We start from the raw sequence: 18,103 nt of genomic DNA, 5'->3' as shown, positions 1-18,103 counted from the left end.
CTATGTACAATAATATAACTACTATAATACTGCCCCTATGTACAAGAATATAACTACTATAATACTGCTCCTATGTACAAGAATATAACTACTATAATACTGCCCCTATGTACAAGAATATAACTACTATAATACTGCCCCTATGTACAAGAATATAACTACTATAATACTGCTCCTATGTACAAGAATATAACTGCTATAATACTGCCCCTATGTACAAGAATATAACTACTATAATACTGCTCCTATGTACAAGAATATAACTACTATAATACTGCTCCTATGTACAAGAATATAACTACTATAATACTGCCCCTATGTACAAGAATATAACTACTATAATACTGCTCCTATGTATAAGAATACTGCTATTATTTTGCGTTCTACGTGAGAAAACAAATCAGTTATAATACTGGATCCTATAGACCTTTTTCCATGATTAATATTGCGATTGGTGTTTTTATTCTCCTGTAGGGTTTGGAGAGTGGAATCCTGCGGACGAGTTCCAATAGCTCCGGAGACATTTGGACAATTCTATGGTGGGGATTGTTACATCCTTTTATACAATTCTGCTAAGGGAACAGTGATCTATACCTGGTGAGTGATTAATGTTACTTAATTGTTGATACTCCTGAAATAAAATAATAAAAAAAAAAAAGAATAAATCCTTTCGTAATCCGCGAATATGCTGTACACAAACTTGCGTTCATTTTCTGTTTTGGCCAGTAGGGGTCAGCATGCTCCCGGGCTGCTCTGTAGAGCTGCTGATTTCCATATCTGCTGATTTAGAAAATATATATCTAATAATTACATTTATATTTATTATATTACTTTTTATAGTAAAATTCTGATAATTTACTTAGTATCAAATTTTCATGGAGTTCTCCTTAATTTAGGTATGTTTATATTTAGTAAAAGGGTCCCCCTGATAAAAGGCTGATCACACAGATCACACGGTGTTCCTCTACTGGGATCCTCAGCGATCATTTTTATTCTGCTGTAAAGTCTAGCAATTTGTGGTCAATTTCCTTGTAGCGCCCCTACAGGTGAAGTGTAGTATTACACCATTGTCTATAATGCAGGACAGGACGAGTCCTCCAGAGCGGGAGACGCTCTTTACACAAGAGATCGGGATCCCGCCCAGCGGACCCCTGTAATGACCCCATACCACCCAACAAGGTAGATGACAATGGGCTTTATATACTGGACAACCCCATTAACTACCACAGTCCTTGTGTCAGAATGATGATGATGATGATGATGATGATGATGACCAAGAACGTTCCTCACCCCAACAAGCTGCCGGACTGATCTCTTCAATTTGCTGGATTATCGAGTTATTTCCTGATTATCTGTCATGGGGCCATATTATAAATATTTTCTAAACCATTGGATTCCAGATTAATGGATTTCCTCTTTGTTATAGATGTGATATGTTTGCTCCTTTCAGGCAGGGGAATCATTCCACAAAGGACGAAATCATGGCGTCCGCCTTCCTCACGGTGCAGCTGGATCGCTCCATCAAGGCCGGAGCCACTCACGTCAGTACAGCACCGATCCCGGGTTATATCACCGAGACCTCTTATCTATTACATTCCTGATTGTGCTCTTATATCATCAATTCATTTTATCTACAACTTGTAATAACATCAGGATGAATTATTAATAATCCACTGCTAAGTTTCTGCTCATTTTTATCACAATACATAATAGATAGATGATAGATAGATAGATAGATAGATAGATAGATAGATAGATAGATAGATAGATAGATAGATAGATAGATAATAGATAATAGATAATATATACAGTACAGACCTAAAGTTTGGACACACCTTCTCATTTAAAGATTTTTCTGTATTTTCATGACTATGAAAATTGTAAATTCACGCTGAAGGCATCAAAACTATGAATTAACACATGGAATTATATATTTAACAAAAAAGTGTGAAACAACTGAAATTATGTCTTATATTCTAGGTTCTTCAAAGTAGCCACCTTTTGCTTTGATGACTGCTTTGCACACTCTTGGCATTCTCTTGATGAGCTTCAAGAGGTAGTCACCGGGAATGGTTTTCACTTCACATGTGTGCCCTGTCAGGTTTAATAAGTGGGATTTCTTGCCTTATAAATGGGGTTGGGACCATCAGTTGTGTTGAGCAGAAGTCTGGTGGATACACAGCTGATAGTCCTACTGAATAGACTGTTGTAATTTGTATTATGGCAAGAAAAAAGCAGCTAAGTAAAGAAAAACGAGTGGCCATCATTACTTTAAGAAATGAAGGTCAGTCAGTCTGATAAATTGGGAAAACTTTGAAAGTGTCCCCAAGTGCAGTGGCAAAAACCATCAAGCGCTACAAAGAAACTGGCTCACATGAGGACCGCCCCAGGAAAGGAAGACCAAGAGTCACCTCTGCTTCTGAGGATAAGTTTATCCGAGTCACCAGCCTCAGAAATCGCAGGTTAACAGCAGCTCAGATTATAGACCAGGTCAATGCCACACAGAGTTCTAGCAGCAGACACATCTCTACAACAACTGTTAAGAGGAGACTTTGTGCAGCAGGCCTTCATGGTAAAATAGCTGCTAGGAGACCACTGCTAAGGACAGGCAGCAAGCAGAAGAGACTTGTTTGGGCTAAAGAACACAAGGAATGGACATTAGACCAGTGGAAATCTGTGCTTTGGTTTGATGAGTCCAAATTTGAGATCTTTGGTTCCAACCCCCGTGTCTTTGTGTGACGCAGAAAAGGTGAACGGATGGACTCTACATGCCTGGTTCCCACCGTGAAGCATGGAGGAGGAGGTGTGATGGCGTGGGGGGGCTTTGCTGGTGACACTGTTGGGGATTTATTCAAAATTGAAGGCATACTGAACCAGCATGGCAACCACAGCATCTTGCAGCGGCATGCTATTCCATCCGGTTTGCGTTTAGTTGGACCATCATTTATTTTTCAACAGGACAATGACCCCAAACACCTCCAGGCTGTGTAAGGGCTATTTGACCAAGAAGGAGAGTGATGGGGGGGCTACGCCAGATGACCTGGCCTCCACAGTCACCAGACCTGAACCCAATCGAGATGGTTTGGGGTGAGCTGGACCGCAGAGTGAAGGCAAAAGGGCCAACAAGTGCTAAGCATCTCTGGGAACTCCTTCAAGATTGTTGGAAGACCATTCCCGGTGACTATATCTTGAAGCTCATCAAGAGAATGCCAAGAGTGTGCAAAGCAGTCATCAAAGCAAAAGGTGGCTACTTTGAAGAACCTAGAATATAAGACATATTTTCAGTTGTTTCACACTTTTTTGTTAAGTATATAATTCCACATGTGTTAATTCATAGTTTTGATGCCTTCAGTGTGAATGTACAATTTTCATAGTCCTGAAAATACAGAAAAATCTTTAAATGAGAAGGTGTGTCCAAACTTTTGGTCTGTTCTGTAGATAATAGATAGATAATAGATAGATAATACATAGATAGATAATAGATTGATAGATAACAGATAATAGATAGATAATACATACACATATACAGTATACAGCTAGTGGTGACAATGGTGGGGGAGGGGTGGCTGTTTGCTTACAGTCATATACACTAATGAGTCCTGGGAGAGAAGTTTCCAGCCTCTGAGAGTAAAATATAAACCTTACATAGGACTTACTTTTCTCTGCTATGAGCGGTTGCACGACCCTCACTACTACAAGTGTTTCTCACTGAATTAGAATATCATCAAAAAGTGAATTTATTTCAGTTCTTCAATACAAAAAGTGAATCTCCTCTATTCTATAGAGACATTACACACAGAGTGATCTATTTCACGTGTTTATTTCTGTTAATGTTGATGATTATGGCTTACAGCCAATGAAAACCCCAAAGTCATTATCTCAGTACATTAGAATACTTTATAACACCATCTAAACTGTGTAAGTTGTGGAAGGTTCTAATAGCTTGGGGTAGAGCATTCCAGAGGATTGGCGCAGCGCGGGAGAAGTTTTGGAGACGGGAGTAGGAGGTACGGATCAGTGCAGAGGTTAGTCGAAAGTCTCTTGCGGAGCGCAATGAGTGCATAATAATAATAATTTTTATTTATATAGCGCCAACATATTCTGCAGTGCTTTACAATTAAGCGGGGACATGAGTGCATAGGCTGATAGACAGAAATGAGGGAGGAGATGTATGGGGTGCCGCACTGTGGAGAGCTTTGTGGGTGAGAACAAGTACTTTGAATGGTATCCTGTAATGAATGGGCAGCCAGTGTAATGACTGGTGAAGAGCGGACACAGTGGCGTATCTAGGGGGGGGCAGCCGGGGCACGTGCCCCGGGCGCAGCTGGCAGGGGGGCGCAGTTGGGCCGCCAAATGTCTCCCCTGGCAGCTGCATTCTGCCGCCCCTGCACTCGGAGTCAGCTGTTCTCTGTGTCGGACTGTCAAGCTGACATCCGGCACAGAGACGCTGCAGCGCGCGGCTCCCAGTGTTCAATTGTACTCGTATCTTACGGACATGAGTACAATTGAACATCTGACTGCAGTGCCTGTCTAGAATGGAGCTGAGGTAAGATGTCACCGGAAGGGGCGGGGCCTCCTTCAGTCCAGTGAAGACAGAGAGCAGGAACCAGGAAGCTGCAGGAGTCGTGAGGAGGACTGAGGGTCTGCAGCATGCAGCCATGTGAGGAGATTACCGAGGTGTGTGGGGATTGGAGGGATAATGATGAGGGGCTGTGTAGTGGATGATGAGACGCTGTGGGGATTGGAGGGATAATGATGAGGGGCTGTGTAGTGGATGATGAGAAGCTGTGGGGAATGGAGGGATAATGATGAGGGGCTGTGTAGTGGATGATGAGACGCTGTGGGGAATGGAGGGATAATGATGAGGGACTGTGTAGTGGATGATGAGACGCTGTGGGGAATGGAGGGATAATGATGAGGGGCTGTGTAGTGAATGATGAGAAGCTGTGGGGAATGGAGGGATAATGATGAGGGGCTGTGTAGTGGACGATGAGAAGCTGTGGGGAATGGAGGGATAATGATGAGGGGCTGTGTAGTGGACGATGAGAAGCTGTGGGGAATGGAGGGATAATGATGAGGGGCTGTGTAGTGGATGATGAGACGCTGTGGGGAATGGAGGGATAATGATGAGGGGCTGTGTAGTGGATGATGAGACGCTGTGGGGAATGGAGGGATAATGATGAGGGGCTGTGTAGTGGATGATGAGACGCTGTGGGGAATGGAGGGATAATGATGAGGGGCTGTGTAGTGGATGATGAGACGCTGTGGGGAATGGAGGGATAATGATGAGGGGCTGTGTAGTGGATGATGAGACGCTGTGGGGATTGGAGGGATAATGATGAGGGGCTGTGTAGTGGATGATGAGACGCTGTGGGGAATGGAGGGATAATGATGAGGGGCTGTGTAGTGGATGATGAGACGCTGTGGGGATTGGAGGGATAATGATGAGGGGCTGTGTAGTGGATGATGAGACGCTGTGGGGAATGGAGGGATAATGATGAGGGGCTGTGTAGTGGATGATGAGACGCTGTGGGGATTGGAGGGATAATGATGAGGGGCTGTGTAGTGGATGATGAGACGCTGTGGGGAATGGAGGGATAATGATGAGGGGCTGTGTAGTGGATGATGAGACGCTGTGGGGATTGGAGGGATAATGATGAGGGGCTGTGTAGTGGATGATGAGAGGCTGTGGGGATTGGAGGGATAATGATGAGGGGCTGTGTAGTGGATGATGAGACGCTGTGGGGATTGGAGGGATAATGATGAGGGGCTGTGTAGTGGATGATGAGAGGCTGTGGGGATTGGAGGGATAATGATGAGGGGCTGTGTAGTGGATGATGAGACGCTGTGGGGAATGGAGGGATGATGATGAGACGCTGTGGGGAATGGAGGGATAATGATGAGGGGCTGTGTAGTGGATGATGAGACGCTGTGGGGAATGGAGGGATAATGATGAGGGGCTGTGTAGTGGATGATGAGACGCTGTGGGGAATGGAGGGATAATGATGAGGGGCTGTGTTGTGGATGATGAGACGCTGTGGGGAATGGAGGGATAATGATGAGGGGCTGTGTAGTGGATGATGAGACGCTGTGGGGAATGGAGGGATAATGATGAGGGGCTGTGTAGTGGATGATGAGACGCTGTGGGGATTGGAGGGATAATGATGAGGGGCTGTGTAGTGGATGATGAGACGCTGTGGGGATTGGAGGGATAATGATGAGGGGCTGTGTAGTGGATGATGAGACGCTGTGGGGATTGGAGGGATAATGATGAGGGGCTGTGTAGTGGATGATGAGACGCTGTGGGGAATGGAGGGATAATGATGAGGGGCTGTGTAGTGGATGATGAGACGCTGTGGGGATTGGAGGGATAATGATGAGGGGCTGTGTAGTGGATGATGAGACGCTGTGGGGATTGGAGGGATAATGATGAGGGGCTGTGTAGTGGATGATGAGACGCTGTGGGGAATGGAGGGATAATGATGAGGGGCTGTGTAGTGGACGATGAGACGCTGTGGGGAATGGAGGGATAATGATGAGGGGCTGTGTAGTGGACGATGAGACGCTGTGGGGAATGGAGGGATAATGATGAGGGGCTGTGTAGTGGACGATGAGACGCTGTGGGGATTGGAGGGATAATGATGAGGGGCTGTGTAGTGGACGATGAGACGCTGTGGGGATTGGAGGGATAATGATGAGGGGCTGTGTAGTGGACGATGAGACGCTGTGGGGAATGGAGGGATAATGATGAGGGGCTGTGTAGTGGACGATGAGACGCTGTGGGGAATGGAGGGATAATGATGAGGGGCTGTGTAGTGGACGATGAGACGCTGTGGGGAATGGAGGGATAATGATGAGGGGCTGTGTAGTGGACGATGAGACGCTGTGGGGATTGGAGGGATAATGATGAGGGGCTGTGTAGTGGACGATGAGACGCTGTGGGGAATGGAGGGATAATGATGAGGGGCTGTGTAGTGGACGATGAGACGCTGTGGGGAATGGAGGGATAATGATGAGGGGCTGTGTAGTGGACGATGAGACGCTGTGGGGAATGGAGGGATAATGATGAGGGGCTGTGTAGTGGATGATGAGACGCTGTGGGGATTGGAGGGATAATGATGAGGGGCTGTGTAGTGGATGATGAGACGCTGTGGGGATTGGAGGGATAATGATGAGGGGCTGTGTAGTGGATGATGAGACGCTGTGGGGAATGGAGGGATAATGATGAGGGGCTGTGTAGTGGATGATGAGACGCTGTGGGGAATGGAGGGATAATGATGAGGGGCTGTGTAGTGGATGATGAGACGCTGTGGGGATTGGAGGGATAATGATGAGGGGCTGTGTAGTGGATGATGAGACGCTGTGGGGAATGGAGGGATAATGATGAGGGGCTGTGTAGTGGATGATGAGACGCTGTGAGGATTGGAGGGATAATGATGAGGGGCTGTGTAGTGGATGATGAGACGCTGTGAGGATTGGAGGGATAATGATGAGGGGCTGTGTAGTGGATGATGAGACGCTGTGGGGATTGGAGGGATAATGATGAGGGGCTGTGTAGTGGATGATGAGAAGCTGTGGGGATTGGAGGGATAATGATGAGGGGCTGTGTAGTGGATGATGAGACGCTGTGGGGATTGGAGGGATAATGATGAGGGGCTGTGTAGTGGATGATGAGATGCTGTGGGGAATGGAGGGATAATGATGAGGGGCTGTGTAGTGGATGATGAGAGGCTGTGGGGAATGGAGGGATAATGATGAGGGGCTGTGTAGTGGATGATGAGACGCTGTGGGGAATGGAGGGATAATGATGAGGGGCTGTGTAGTGGATGATGAGAGGCTGTGGGGAATGGAGGGATAATGATGAGGGGCTGTGTAGTGGATGATGAGAAGCTGTGGGGATTGGAGGGATAATGATGAGGGGCTGTGTAGTGGATGATGAGACGCTGTGGGGATTGGAGGGATAATGATGAGGGGCTGTGTAGTGGATGATGAGAAGCTGTGGGGATTGGAGGGATAATGATGAGGGGCTGTGTAGTGGATGATGAGACGCTGTGGGGATTGGAGGGATAATGATGAGGGGCTGTGTAGTGGATGATGAGACGCTGTGGGGAATGGAGGGATAATGATGAGGGGCTGTGTAGTGGATGATGAGAAGCTGTGGGGATTGGAGGGATAATGATGAGGGGCTGTGTAGTGGATGATGAGAGGCTGTGGGGAATGGAGGGATAATGATGAGGGGCTGTGTAGTGGATGATGAGAAGCTGTGGGGAATGGAGGGATAATGATGAGGGGCTGTGTAGTGGATGATGAGAAGCTGTGGGGATTGGAGGGATAATGATGAGGGGCTGTGTAGTGGATGATGAGACGCTGTGGGGAATGGAGGGATAATGATGAGGGGCTGTGTAGTGGATGATGAGACGCTGTGGGGAATGGAGGGATAATGATGAGGGGCTGTGTAGTGGATGATGAGACGCTGTGGGGAATGGAGGGATAATGATGAGGGGCTGTGTAGTGGATGATGAGACGCTGTGGGGAATGGAGGGATAATGATGAGGGGCTGTGTAGTGGATGATGAGACGTTGTGGGGAATGGAGGGATAATGATGAGGGGCTGTGTAGTGGATGACGAGAGGCTGTGGGGAATGGAGGGATAATGATGAGGGGCTGTGTAGTGGATGATGAGAAGCTGTGTGGGGAATGATGATGGGCTGTGTAGTGGATGATGAGGGGCTGTGTGGGGAATGGAGCATGATGAGGGGCAGTGTGGAAAAAGAAGGAATGATGAGGGGCTGTGTGGGAGAAGGGGGGTGATGAGGGGCTTTGGGGGAGAAGGGGGGTGATGAGGGGCTGTATGGGGGTGATGGGCTGTGTGGGGAATGGGGGATGAGAGGCTGTGTGGGTGATAATGAGGGCCTGTGGGGAATGGGGGGATGATGAGGGGCTCTGTGGAGAAGCGGGGTGATGAGGGCCTTTTTGGGGAATGATGAGGGCCTGTGGGGAATGGGAGGATGATGAGGGACTGTGTAGGGGTGATGAGGGGGAGATGGGGTTGATGAGGGGCTGTGTGGGGGATCAGGAGATGGGGGTGATGAGGGGCTGTGTGGGTAATGGGGGGATTTATTGTGTGGGGTTGAATTGGAGTGGAGATGGGAGATTTGAGGACACAAAATGAACAGCAAAGGGGGTGATGGGGCACAGAATAGAAACTGAGTAGTGGGTTCGTAGCATGGGGGCAGTGTAAGGGCACAGCCAGGAGGGGACAGTATACCAAGGAGGGGGAGTGTGATGAGAGAGTACAGTATAAATACTGGGCCCTATATGGGGGACACAGTGTGAGAGGACAGTGTGAAGAGGGGACCGGTATGGAAAGGAGAGGTCAGTGTGAAGAGCATGTACCATAAGAGGGACAGTGTGGGGGTCATATTTTGTGAAGACAATATAGTGAGGGGCAATTTTTCATTCAGGAGCATTATAATGACACTTGTATCTTTAAGGGCATCGTGAAGATGAAGAAAAGAAGAACGACTCCAGAGACGACATCATCTATAAGGTACCTGGATGTAAATGTTAATTGTGATACTGACTAACTCTCATGTTTTTATTTATGTTAGGAGCATTAAAGGGGATGTCCAGGTTTGTAATGAGTCTGCAGTCATTCTTCGTGACTGCAGACTTCTGAGTTCTCACAGTGCTCATTGCACGCTGTCAGGATTCTCTCGTGCTGGCAATTTACATACATGTGGTCACGTGCTGACTAGACATGTGTGGCCTCCGTCAATGAAAATGAACTGAGCGAGGCCGGGCACGTCTAGTCGGAATGTGTTCAGAATTATACAAATCACATGCTTGTGCTGACATGACCGTCCACCAGCAAGGGAGAATCCTAAAAGTGTCCAGTGCATTCGTTGTGAGAATTCAGAAGTCTGCGATGTCAGGATTCAGGTCAGCAGGTTCCAGTAGTCGTCACATGGACACTTCACTCATATGTGACTTTCACACTTATGGTCTGGTGACAACGAGCTTTTCTTCTGCTTCTCAGTTTTTCACTGAACATTGAGAGCATTAGGGAGAGGAGCTTGTGGGTACATGACTAAGTGCGCAAATCGCATATGTGCTGGGGGGGGGGGGGGGGAGAGGGGGGGGGGCGCCAAAATGAATTCTTGCCCCGGGTGCCAGAAACCCTAGATACGCCTCTGAGCGGACACATTTGAGTAATGATTAGCCAGATGGATGACCCTGGCTGCTGCATTAAGGATGGACTGGAGAGGGGAAAATCGAGTGAGGGGGAGGCCAATTAATAGAGCGTTACAGTAGTCCAGGCGGGAGTGGATCAGGGCGACAGTGAGGGTTTTTGTTGTTTCCATGGTGAGAAAAGGGCGGATTCTAGAGATGTTCTTTAGGTGTAAGCGGCACGAGCGGGCAAGAGATTGTATATGGGAGGTGAAGGAGAGATCGGAGTCAAACATAACACCAGACAGCGCGCCTGCTGCCGGGGCGACCTAAAACTTCTAAAATATTATACTACTTATAATACAATACATTACTATCATGACTAAATATACAGCTAAAATCACATACTAATGATACAATACTAAAACTACTACTATTACTAAAATACTATACTGCTCAAAATACGATTAGTGAAGCAACATTGTAGCACTACTACTCCTATGCTCAGGGTCACCAATATGTTTATTTATTTTCTGGACATCTTATGAAAAAATCTGACAGCTGACATTATTAATGACACATGGAAAACACGTCATTATTGTAGCTGATAAGTGTTGCTTGTCCACAACCCGGAATAACGAGATAAAGCCATTAGTGGCCATCACTGTGACCTAGAAAGTCATAAAATATTGGGTACAAGCCCCTCCGGCGTCACATTAGCAGAAGACCCCGGGACCGCCCGTAGCACGTGGCAGGTGGGGACACAGAGTGATAATAGTAGTACATTCTCATTTTTGTTTTTCTAGACTCGTGTCCCTCAGGGGAAGGAGCCTCCGCATCTTCTGGCCATATTCAAAGACAAGCCGCTGATTGTCTTCAAGGACGGCACGTCCAGGGAGAGCGGCCAGGCTCCTCCGCGCGCCATCCGGCTCTTCCAAGTCAGGAAGAACATAGGATCGATCACGAGGATAGATGAGGTGAGGGAGCCGTTTCGTACCAGTGCATCTCAGGAGACAGTGCACATTTTGGAGAAGCCTCCGTATGCAAAAAATTATGTTCCGCCATTTCTAGGAAAGTCTGGTGACAACAACCAATATGGTGGAATTATTATTATTTATGGATGTTATTGTTATGGGGCACAGGTGATAAAAGAAATGGCTTAAAAAAGTTTATGTGAACTTCAATTTTTTTTTTCTTTGTCCAGGATTAGAAGAACGTGACGTTCTTCCTCCAGAAACAGCGCCACTCCTGTTTTCAGGTTGCGTTTGGTATTCGTAGTTCAGCTACAATGAAGTTATTGACGCAAAAGTCGCAATACCTTACCCCACCTGTAGACGAGGCGGCGCTGTTTTTAGCTATGTTTTTCTAAACTGGGACAACCCCTTAGAGTTCACAGATCGGACTCCGGAATAATGCGAGCCCCTTTTGTATGTGCAGGTTGACGTTGACGCCCGCTCGCTCAACGCCAACGATGCTTTCGTGCTGAAATTCCAAAGTGACACGGCCATTATGTGGATTGGAAAAGGCGCGAATGTGGAGGAAATCAAAGGCGCGGAATATCTGGTGACGACTATGAAGTGGAAAGGAACAAAAGTGGGAGAAGGCAAAGAGCCAGGTACGAGGTCACTGTCCGTTGACTAAAAACTGGCGGCTTCTGGGAGGAAAGAAGTTCACTATCTCCTGGTAGCCGCACATTGTGACACTGTTTATACAGATTATAATCCTACGAATGTCGCTCTTATCAGACACTTTCTGGACAACTCTGGGCGGTAAGAAGGAATATCAGACGTCTCCTCTCCTTGAAACCCAACTGGAAGATCACCCACCAAAACTGCACGGATGCTCCAATAGAACCGGGAGGTTTCTGGTAAATAATCCGATTCTTCATAGGTTTCAGACAATTAAAAACTATCCCATGATGTATCCCTTAGTATGACATGATAGAGAGGGGTCCTACACGTGAGACCCCGCTCTCTTATCTCGGTCCAGGACCCCGATCGTCCTTGTATCACACGTGAATGACTCGGATACATTGTATCAACCTGGAGTCCTGACTGACACATCACAGGATTCTATAGACTGGATACAAATGTAGCGGCTGTGATCAGGAGCGGTGTGTAGGAGGGATAACCGCTGCTGACAATCACTGACAAGTAGCAGAGATCTAGAATATGGGGAGAAAACGAAACACAAAGGGGCAGATTCACAATTCTCAATGCGTTTATACATTGTCACTGAATGCATAAAATGTTGGCGCAAGTTTTGGATTTATTTATTGCGTTTCATTCACGGTTTACCACTTTACTTTAGGCGAGGGTTAAATGTAACGGCTCCATCATCATTGTGTTTTTGATCAGATTTTCAGTGTTTGTCAGTTTGTTTCGAGTTTCTTCAGTGTTTTTTGGATGAAAAAAAAACTGATAGAAGCTGGAAAAACCCCAAATAGTTCGTAAAAAAAGTAGACCGCGCACGACCGGACCCATAAACGTGTATTAGCCAGAATTAATCCAAGACAAAATCGGACAAGTCTTCATTATCTTGCGAGGACCACTCGGTCCCATAAAAAACACACGTGTGAACCGCGCCATAGACTGGAGTAGGCACAAGTTCTATCCATAAAAAAACAAGATTTACGCGAAAAGCTGACACGTGAATGAGCCCTAACACGACTCCTCCAAATTGTATCCAAATATTGGTGCAAATTTTTTTACTTAAAAAAGCCAATCTATAGGGGACAAAGAAGTACAGGCTCTTAGGTTAGGGTCCTGCGACTGATATTACCATACAATATGCATTACTTGGTGCGCAGAGTATTTCAGGAACGCGCCTGCACTCACTGTTTTCTGGCAATGTCTATATTAACCCTGTGATCACCTCTCTCCTCCATGGTGCCTGGTAGGTTGAAGAAGTTCCCGGGGAGTTCACACAAGAAGACCTGGCCGAGGATGACAAAATCCAACAAGATGGCTAACCGCACTTCACAAAGCGTAGCGCCAGTCCAGGTCCAGGGAACCCACTAGGACCAATAGAGACTGCACATAGCAAAATGACAGCGCTCCATCCAGGTGTAATCCAGATTAGAAAATTTATTTAAGCCATAAAGAAGCAAACAGCAACGTTTCGACCCTGTGGTTGATAAAGACCCACAGGGTCGAAACGTTGCTGTTTGCTTCTTTATGGCTTAAATAAATTTTCTAATCTGGATTACACCTGGATGGAGCGCTGTCATTTTGCTATGTGCTGGCCGAGGATGACGTCATGATGCTGGACACCTGGGAGCAGGTAAGACATGCAGGAATAACTTCTGACCACTAGGGGGCCAGTTACTGTGACGCACAGCTACCTGCAGCCGCCACTAGAGGGGGCTCATCTCATATGGAATTATACCGCATCCAGTGAGTGGCGGATGCCGAAAACCAAAACTATATTATATCTATGTAATTCTCATTAAAACAAGACACCGGGCTTTATATCATTTATCTGCACAGAGCTCCGGGCCTAACAAAAGAATGGAGGACATCCCCTTTAAATCCTTATGGACCAGGCCTTAAAGGGATTGTCCATTCTGATGATATTGATGATGTGTCCTTAGCGAATACGGGGGGGGGGGGGGGGGGTGACCTGTGTTTCCTGTGAACACTCCATTCTCTAGAAAGTCCGAAGACATTGTTGCAATGATGATTCCCAGTATTGGCGATGGGGTATGGCAACTTTTTGGTTTCTGTGACTTTTAAGCAAAGTTCAAGCAAAAATACAAAATCTATAATAGCGTCCCCAACTACTGCAGCAAGCGCCTCTTATAATACTGGTGTGTGGGCCCCTCAGGGTCAGTGACATCTTTGCACGGTCCTTATATCCATGCCACACACTAACATGCGATAGGTCCCTTCAGGGAAATACTCGTAAAGGATCAATCTCCATTTTCTATAATCAATGACGACTTTTGGACCAAGCCCCTATAAAAAAAAAAAATTACGGAACCTCCAAAAGCCGATCATTAGTTTAATTGGCAGTTTCCGTGCTCTCGAATGTTGGACCTAATGGGTTCGTATGCATCTACCATAACGCTGGACCATCTGGAGGATCTTCTGGGGATCTAGTCCATCCCTGGTCAACCTCATGGATCTCCTCTCCACTCATCAGAATATCCCCCCTCAGTCCTGATTATCTTCTAAACATCATTTTTGGTCATTTCTTCCAGATATTCTTGTGGATCGGAATTGATTCCAACGAAGAAGAGAAGAAGGAATCGCCGGTGGCCGGTGAGCCGTCTCTCTTCTAGGTTCCTTTGATGGGAATCATCACCTCCATTTCCCCCATGATTGTAGTTGTCCCTGATGGACAACCTCTTTACTTGTAGGAGCCAGTCATTTTTTGGGAGAACCATGGGTCGGAGATCCTGGACCTGTCTGTACATAGATGGGACAACCCACCAGCTTCATGTTGCTCAACTTGGAGGACCATAGATACAACATCTGACTCGGCCAATAGATACTTAATAATTCTGCAGACTTTGTTTTACGTTGGACACATCAACGATAGAAAGTTATTATTGCAACCAGGAAGGCGATTATGAAAAACTATTTAAAGGGGTTATAGAGTTTAGAAATCTCACTTCAATATACTCTCTTCGGGGATTAATATGGGGGATGCTTTAGTCATTTTTTGGCCAGAGCTTCTCTGGAGGACCTGTCCTGTCCGGTATGACATAGACACCAACTGATAAGCATGGACACTGTGTAATGCCGATTTCCTCCTGTGGAGGCACTGCTGAGAAATTAAACACTTACTGGTTCATGGATTACAGCCAATCACTTTGGGGAACACTCATGGATCAGATTATTTTTAGTCAACCATTTATTAAGTATAGACTGTCCCAAGTGAAGAACTTCTTTGATGGTTAGATTACCACTAATGGTCAGGATGAGGGTCATTATGACAGAATGGGGTCCCGGATGGGGGTCATTATACCAGAATAGGGTAAAAGAGGGGGTCATTATACCAGCATGGGATTCAGGATGCAGGTTATTATACCAGAATGGGGGTCGTTATTACAGACAGGGGCCAGGACAGGAGACATTATTACAGGAAGGGGCCATGATGGGGACTCTGTAACATGGATGTCTTTATAGGATATAGAACACTTTAAAGTACCTTACATCTGACCAACATGGAGGTGGGAACCCAGGTCCAAATTTTGCACCAGAGTCCATGAGACTCTAGTTACAATGTACCCATCGTAGGCCCCTTCCTGGTATAGTGACCCCTATCCTGATACAATGTACCCATCGTAGGCCCCTTCCTGGTGTAAGGACCTCCATCCTGGTATAATAACCCCCATCCTAGGCCCCTTCCTGGTATAGTGACCCCTATCCTGATACAATGTACCCATCGTAGGCCCCTTCCTGGTGTAAGGACCTCCATCCTGGTATAATAACCCCCATCCTAGGCCCCTTCCTGGTATAATGACCCCCATCCTGATACAATGTACCCATCGTAGGCCCCTTCCTGGTGTAAGGACCTCCATCCTGGTATAAAAACCCCCATCCTAGGCCCCTTCCTGGTATAATGACCCCCATCCTGATACAATGTACCCATTGTAGGCCCCTTCCTGGTGTAGGGACCTCCATCCTGGTATAATAACCCCCATCCTAGGCCCCTTCCAGGTATAGTGACCCCAATCCTGATACAGTGTACCCATCGTAGGCCCCTTCCTGGTGTATGGACCTCCATCCTAGGCCCCTTCCTGGTATAGTGACCCCATCCTGATATAGTGTACCCATCGTAGGCCCCTTCCTGGTGTAAGGACCCCCATCCTGGTATAATAACCCCCATCCTAGGCCCCTTCCTGGTATAATTAAGTAAATAAGGCAGCACACTGCAGCGCTAAAACATGCAAACTTGAAAACACGAAATTTGAACTGCATTACTGCACTAGAAATATGAAAAATGAGAGCTTTTAGCGCATAAAAATGGCCAATTTTATGTGTACCTGGTAGCCCCTTTACGGCATCTCTCTTATACCAGGTCCTACACTTGCCTTACCTCGCTGAGAATAAACGTCTCCATCTGAATGGGTACATGTGAAACCTCTTCCTAGACTAAAATTCTCTCTCTCTGTGGAGGGGTATTGGACCTGCTGTAATTAAAACACCTGTGGCTAGGAGGCGGAGTGCTCGATCAGAAGGCTAAAGAATACATTTCAAAAACCTGACCGGCACATCCAAACATAGACTGAGTGTGAACAGGTGCTGAACCTGGTATAATGACCCCCACCCTGATACAGTGTACCCATCATAGGCCCCTTACTGGTGTAAAGACCTCCATCCTGGTATAATAACCCCCATCCTAGGCCCCTTCCTGGTATAATGACCCCCACCCTGATACAGTGTACCCATCATAGGCCCCTTACTGGTGTAAAGACCTCCATCCTGGTATAATGACCCCCATCCTGATACAATGTACCCATCATAGGCCCCTTACTGGTGTAAAGACCTCCATCCTGGTATAATAACCCCCATCCTAGGCCCCTTCCTGGTATAATGACCCCCACCCTGATACAGTGTACCCATCATAGGCCCCTTACTGGTGTAAAGACCTCCATCCTGGTATAATGACCCCCATCCTGATACAATGTACCCATCGTAGGCCCCTTCTGGTGTAAGGGCCTCCATCCTGGTATAATAACCCCCATCCTAGGCCCCATCCTGGTATAATGACCCCCATCCTGTTATAATGAACCCATCCTACGCCCCTTCCTGGTGTAAGGACCCCCATCCTGATACAATGTATCCATCGTAGGCCCCTTCCTGGTGTAAGGACCCCAATCCTGGTATAATAACCCCCATCCTAGGCCCCATCCTGGTATAATGACCCCCATCCTAGGCCCCATCCTGGTATAATGAACCCATCCTGGTATAATGTGTATTTGTTTAAAAAAAAAAAGATTTTTCTTACGTTCCTCTGTTCCCCTGCCGCACGGTGTCCTCTTCTGTAGCCGGCGGCTGACTTCAGTGTGCAGGCATGGGCAGCGCATGACGTCACTGCCATGTGCCGCTAGTGACTGTCACGCCGTCGTCAGCTGATTGGCCGGTGGAGGGGACTGCAACACATTGAGCCGTTGGTGTCTCTGATCTGCGATACGCTTCACCTGAATGTGCGTCCTCGAATGCACGTCCATCTGAAATAGGCGCTGTCATCGGCGAGCCCTCCTCCCGCACGGGCTGGGTCGCTCTCTGTGACCGCGATCGTTACGTCCCTGTCCGGTCTGTTCCTCACTTGTTTTGTGATCTTTTTTTTTCTTGATTCATCTGACTGACATATTTTGGTTATAGCCAAACGATATCTGGAGAGTGATCCATCTGGAAGAGACAAAAACATCCCCATCACCGCCATCAAGCAAGGACACGAGCCGCCTACGTTCACCGGCTGGTTTTTGGCTTGGGATTCCAAAAAATGGCAACAGTAATAGGACAAATAATCTGGACATTTTGGACCAATCATATACCTCATCCATCAAGATCTTGTGCTTATAATAGTGAAGGTCGGGATCATCCGTGGTTCCTCCGAGTGATGACAGCGAGCATCGGTCCTGTGTGACTGACCGGCCATCCTCCTTCCGTCTGATCTCCGGGATTACATTCTCCAAACAGCAACTTATCAACATCTCACAAATGTATCAACGTTATTGATTTCTACTAATAAAAAAAACGAATCCAACAATGAAGGTTCTGATGGATCCGTGGGGTTCGGAATATTTTTTTCCTTTAATGGTGGGATTAGACTGTGCTGCATGGACGGTGACCTTTAATCCTTCACCTTATTCTCGTACGCTCTTGTATCATTTTCTTATCTTATAAAATTCACAATCATTCAGACATTTTTATCACATGAACCCCCCATTTCTATACAGTGTACACCCCAACATGAGGCAT

At 46.7% G+C, this 18,103-nt stretch overlaps 1 protein-coding gene across 1 annotated transcript in view; it reads left to right on the top strand.

Annotated features, from left to right (window-relative positions):
• Positions 1-17,853, top strand: part of LOC138642248 (scinderin-like) — a 32,309-nt gene extending 14,456 nt beyond the window's left edge. The window contains exons 3-11 of the mRNA XM_069730302.1: positions 475-597; positions 1,451-1,541; positions 10,976-11,146; positions 11,607-11,784; positions 11,915-12,036; positions 13,069-13,104; positions 13,410-13,451; positions 14,371-14,431; positions 17,504-17,853. Coding sequence (XP_069586403.1) covers positions 475-597; positions 1,451-1,541; positions 10,976-11,146; positions 11,607-11,784; positions 11,915-12,036; positions 13,069-13,104; positions 13,410-13,451; positions 14,371-14,431; positions 17,504-17,637 — 958 coding nt within the window. The 3' untranslated portion in view covers positions 17,638-17,853. The remainder of the gene's footprint in view (positions 1-474; positions 598-1,450; positions 1,542-10,975; positions 11,147-11,606; positions 11,785-11,914; positions 12,037-13,068; positions 13,105-13,409; positions 13,452-14,370; positions 14,432-17,503) is intronic.
• The last annotated feature ends 250 nt before the right edge of the window (positions 17,854-18,103 follow it).

This window comes from Ranitomeya imitator, chromosome 6 (genome assembly GCF_032444005.1).
Source record: "Ranitomeya imitator isolate aRanImi1 chromosome 6, aRanImi1.pri, whole genome shotgun sequence".
In the NCBI taxonomy this organism is placed as follows: domain Eukaryota; kingdom Metazoa; phylum Chordata; class Amphibia; order Anura; family Dendrobatidae; genus Ranitomeya; species Ranitomeya imitator.
This window is presented reverse-complemented; position numbering and strand designations above follow the sequence as displayed.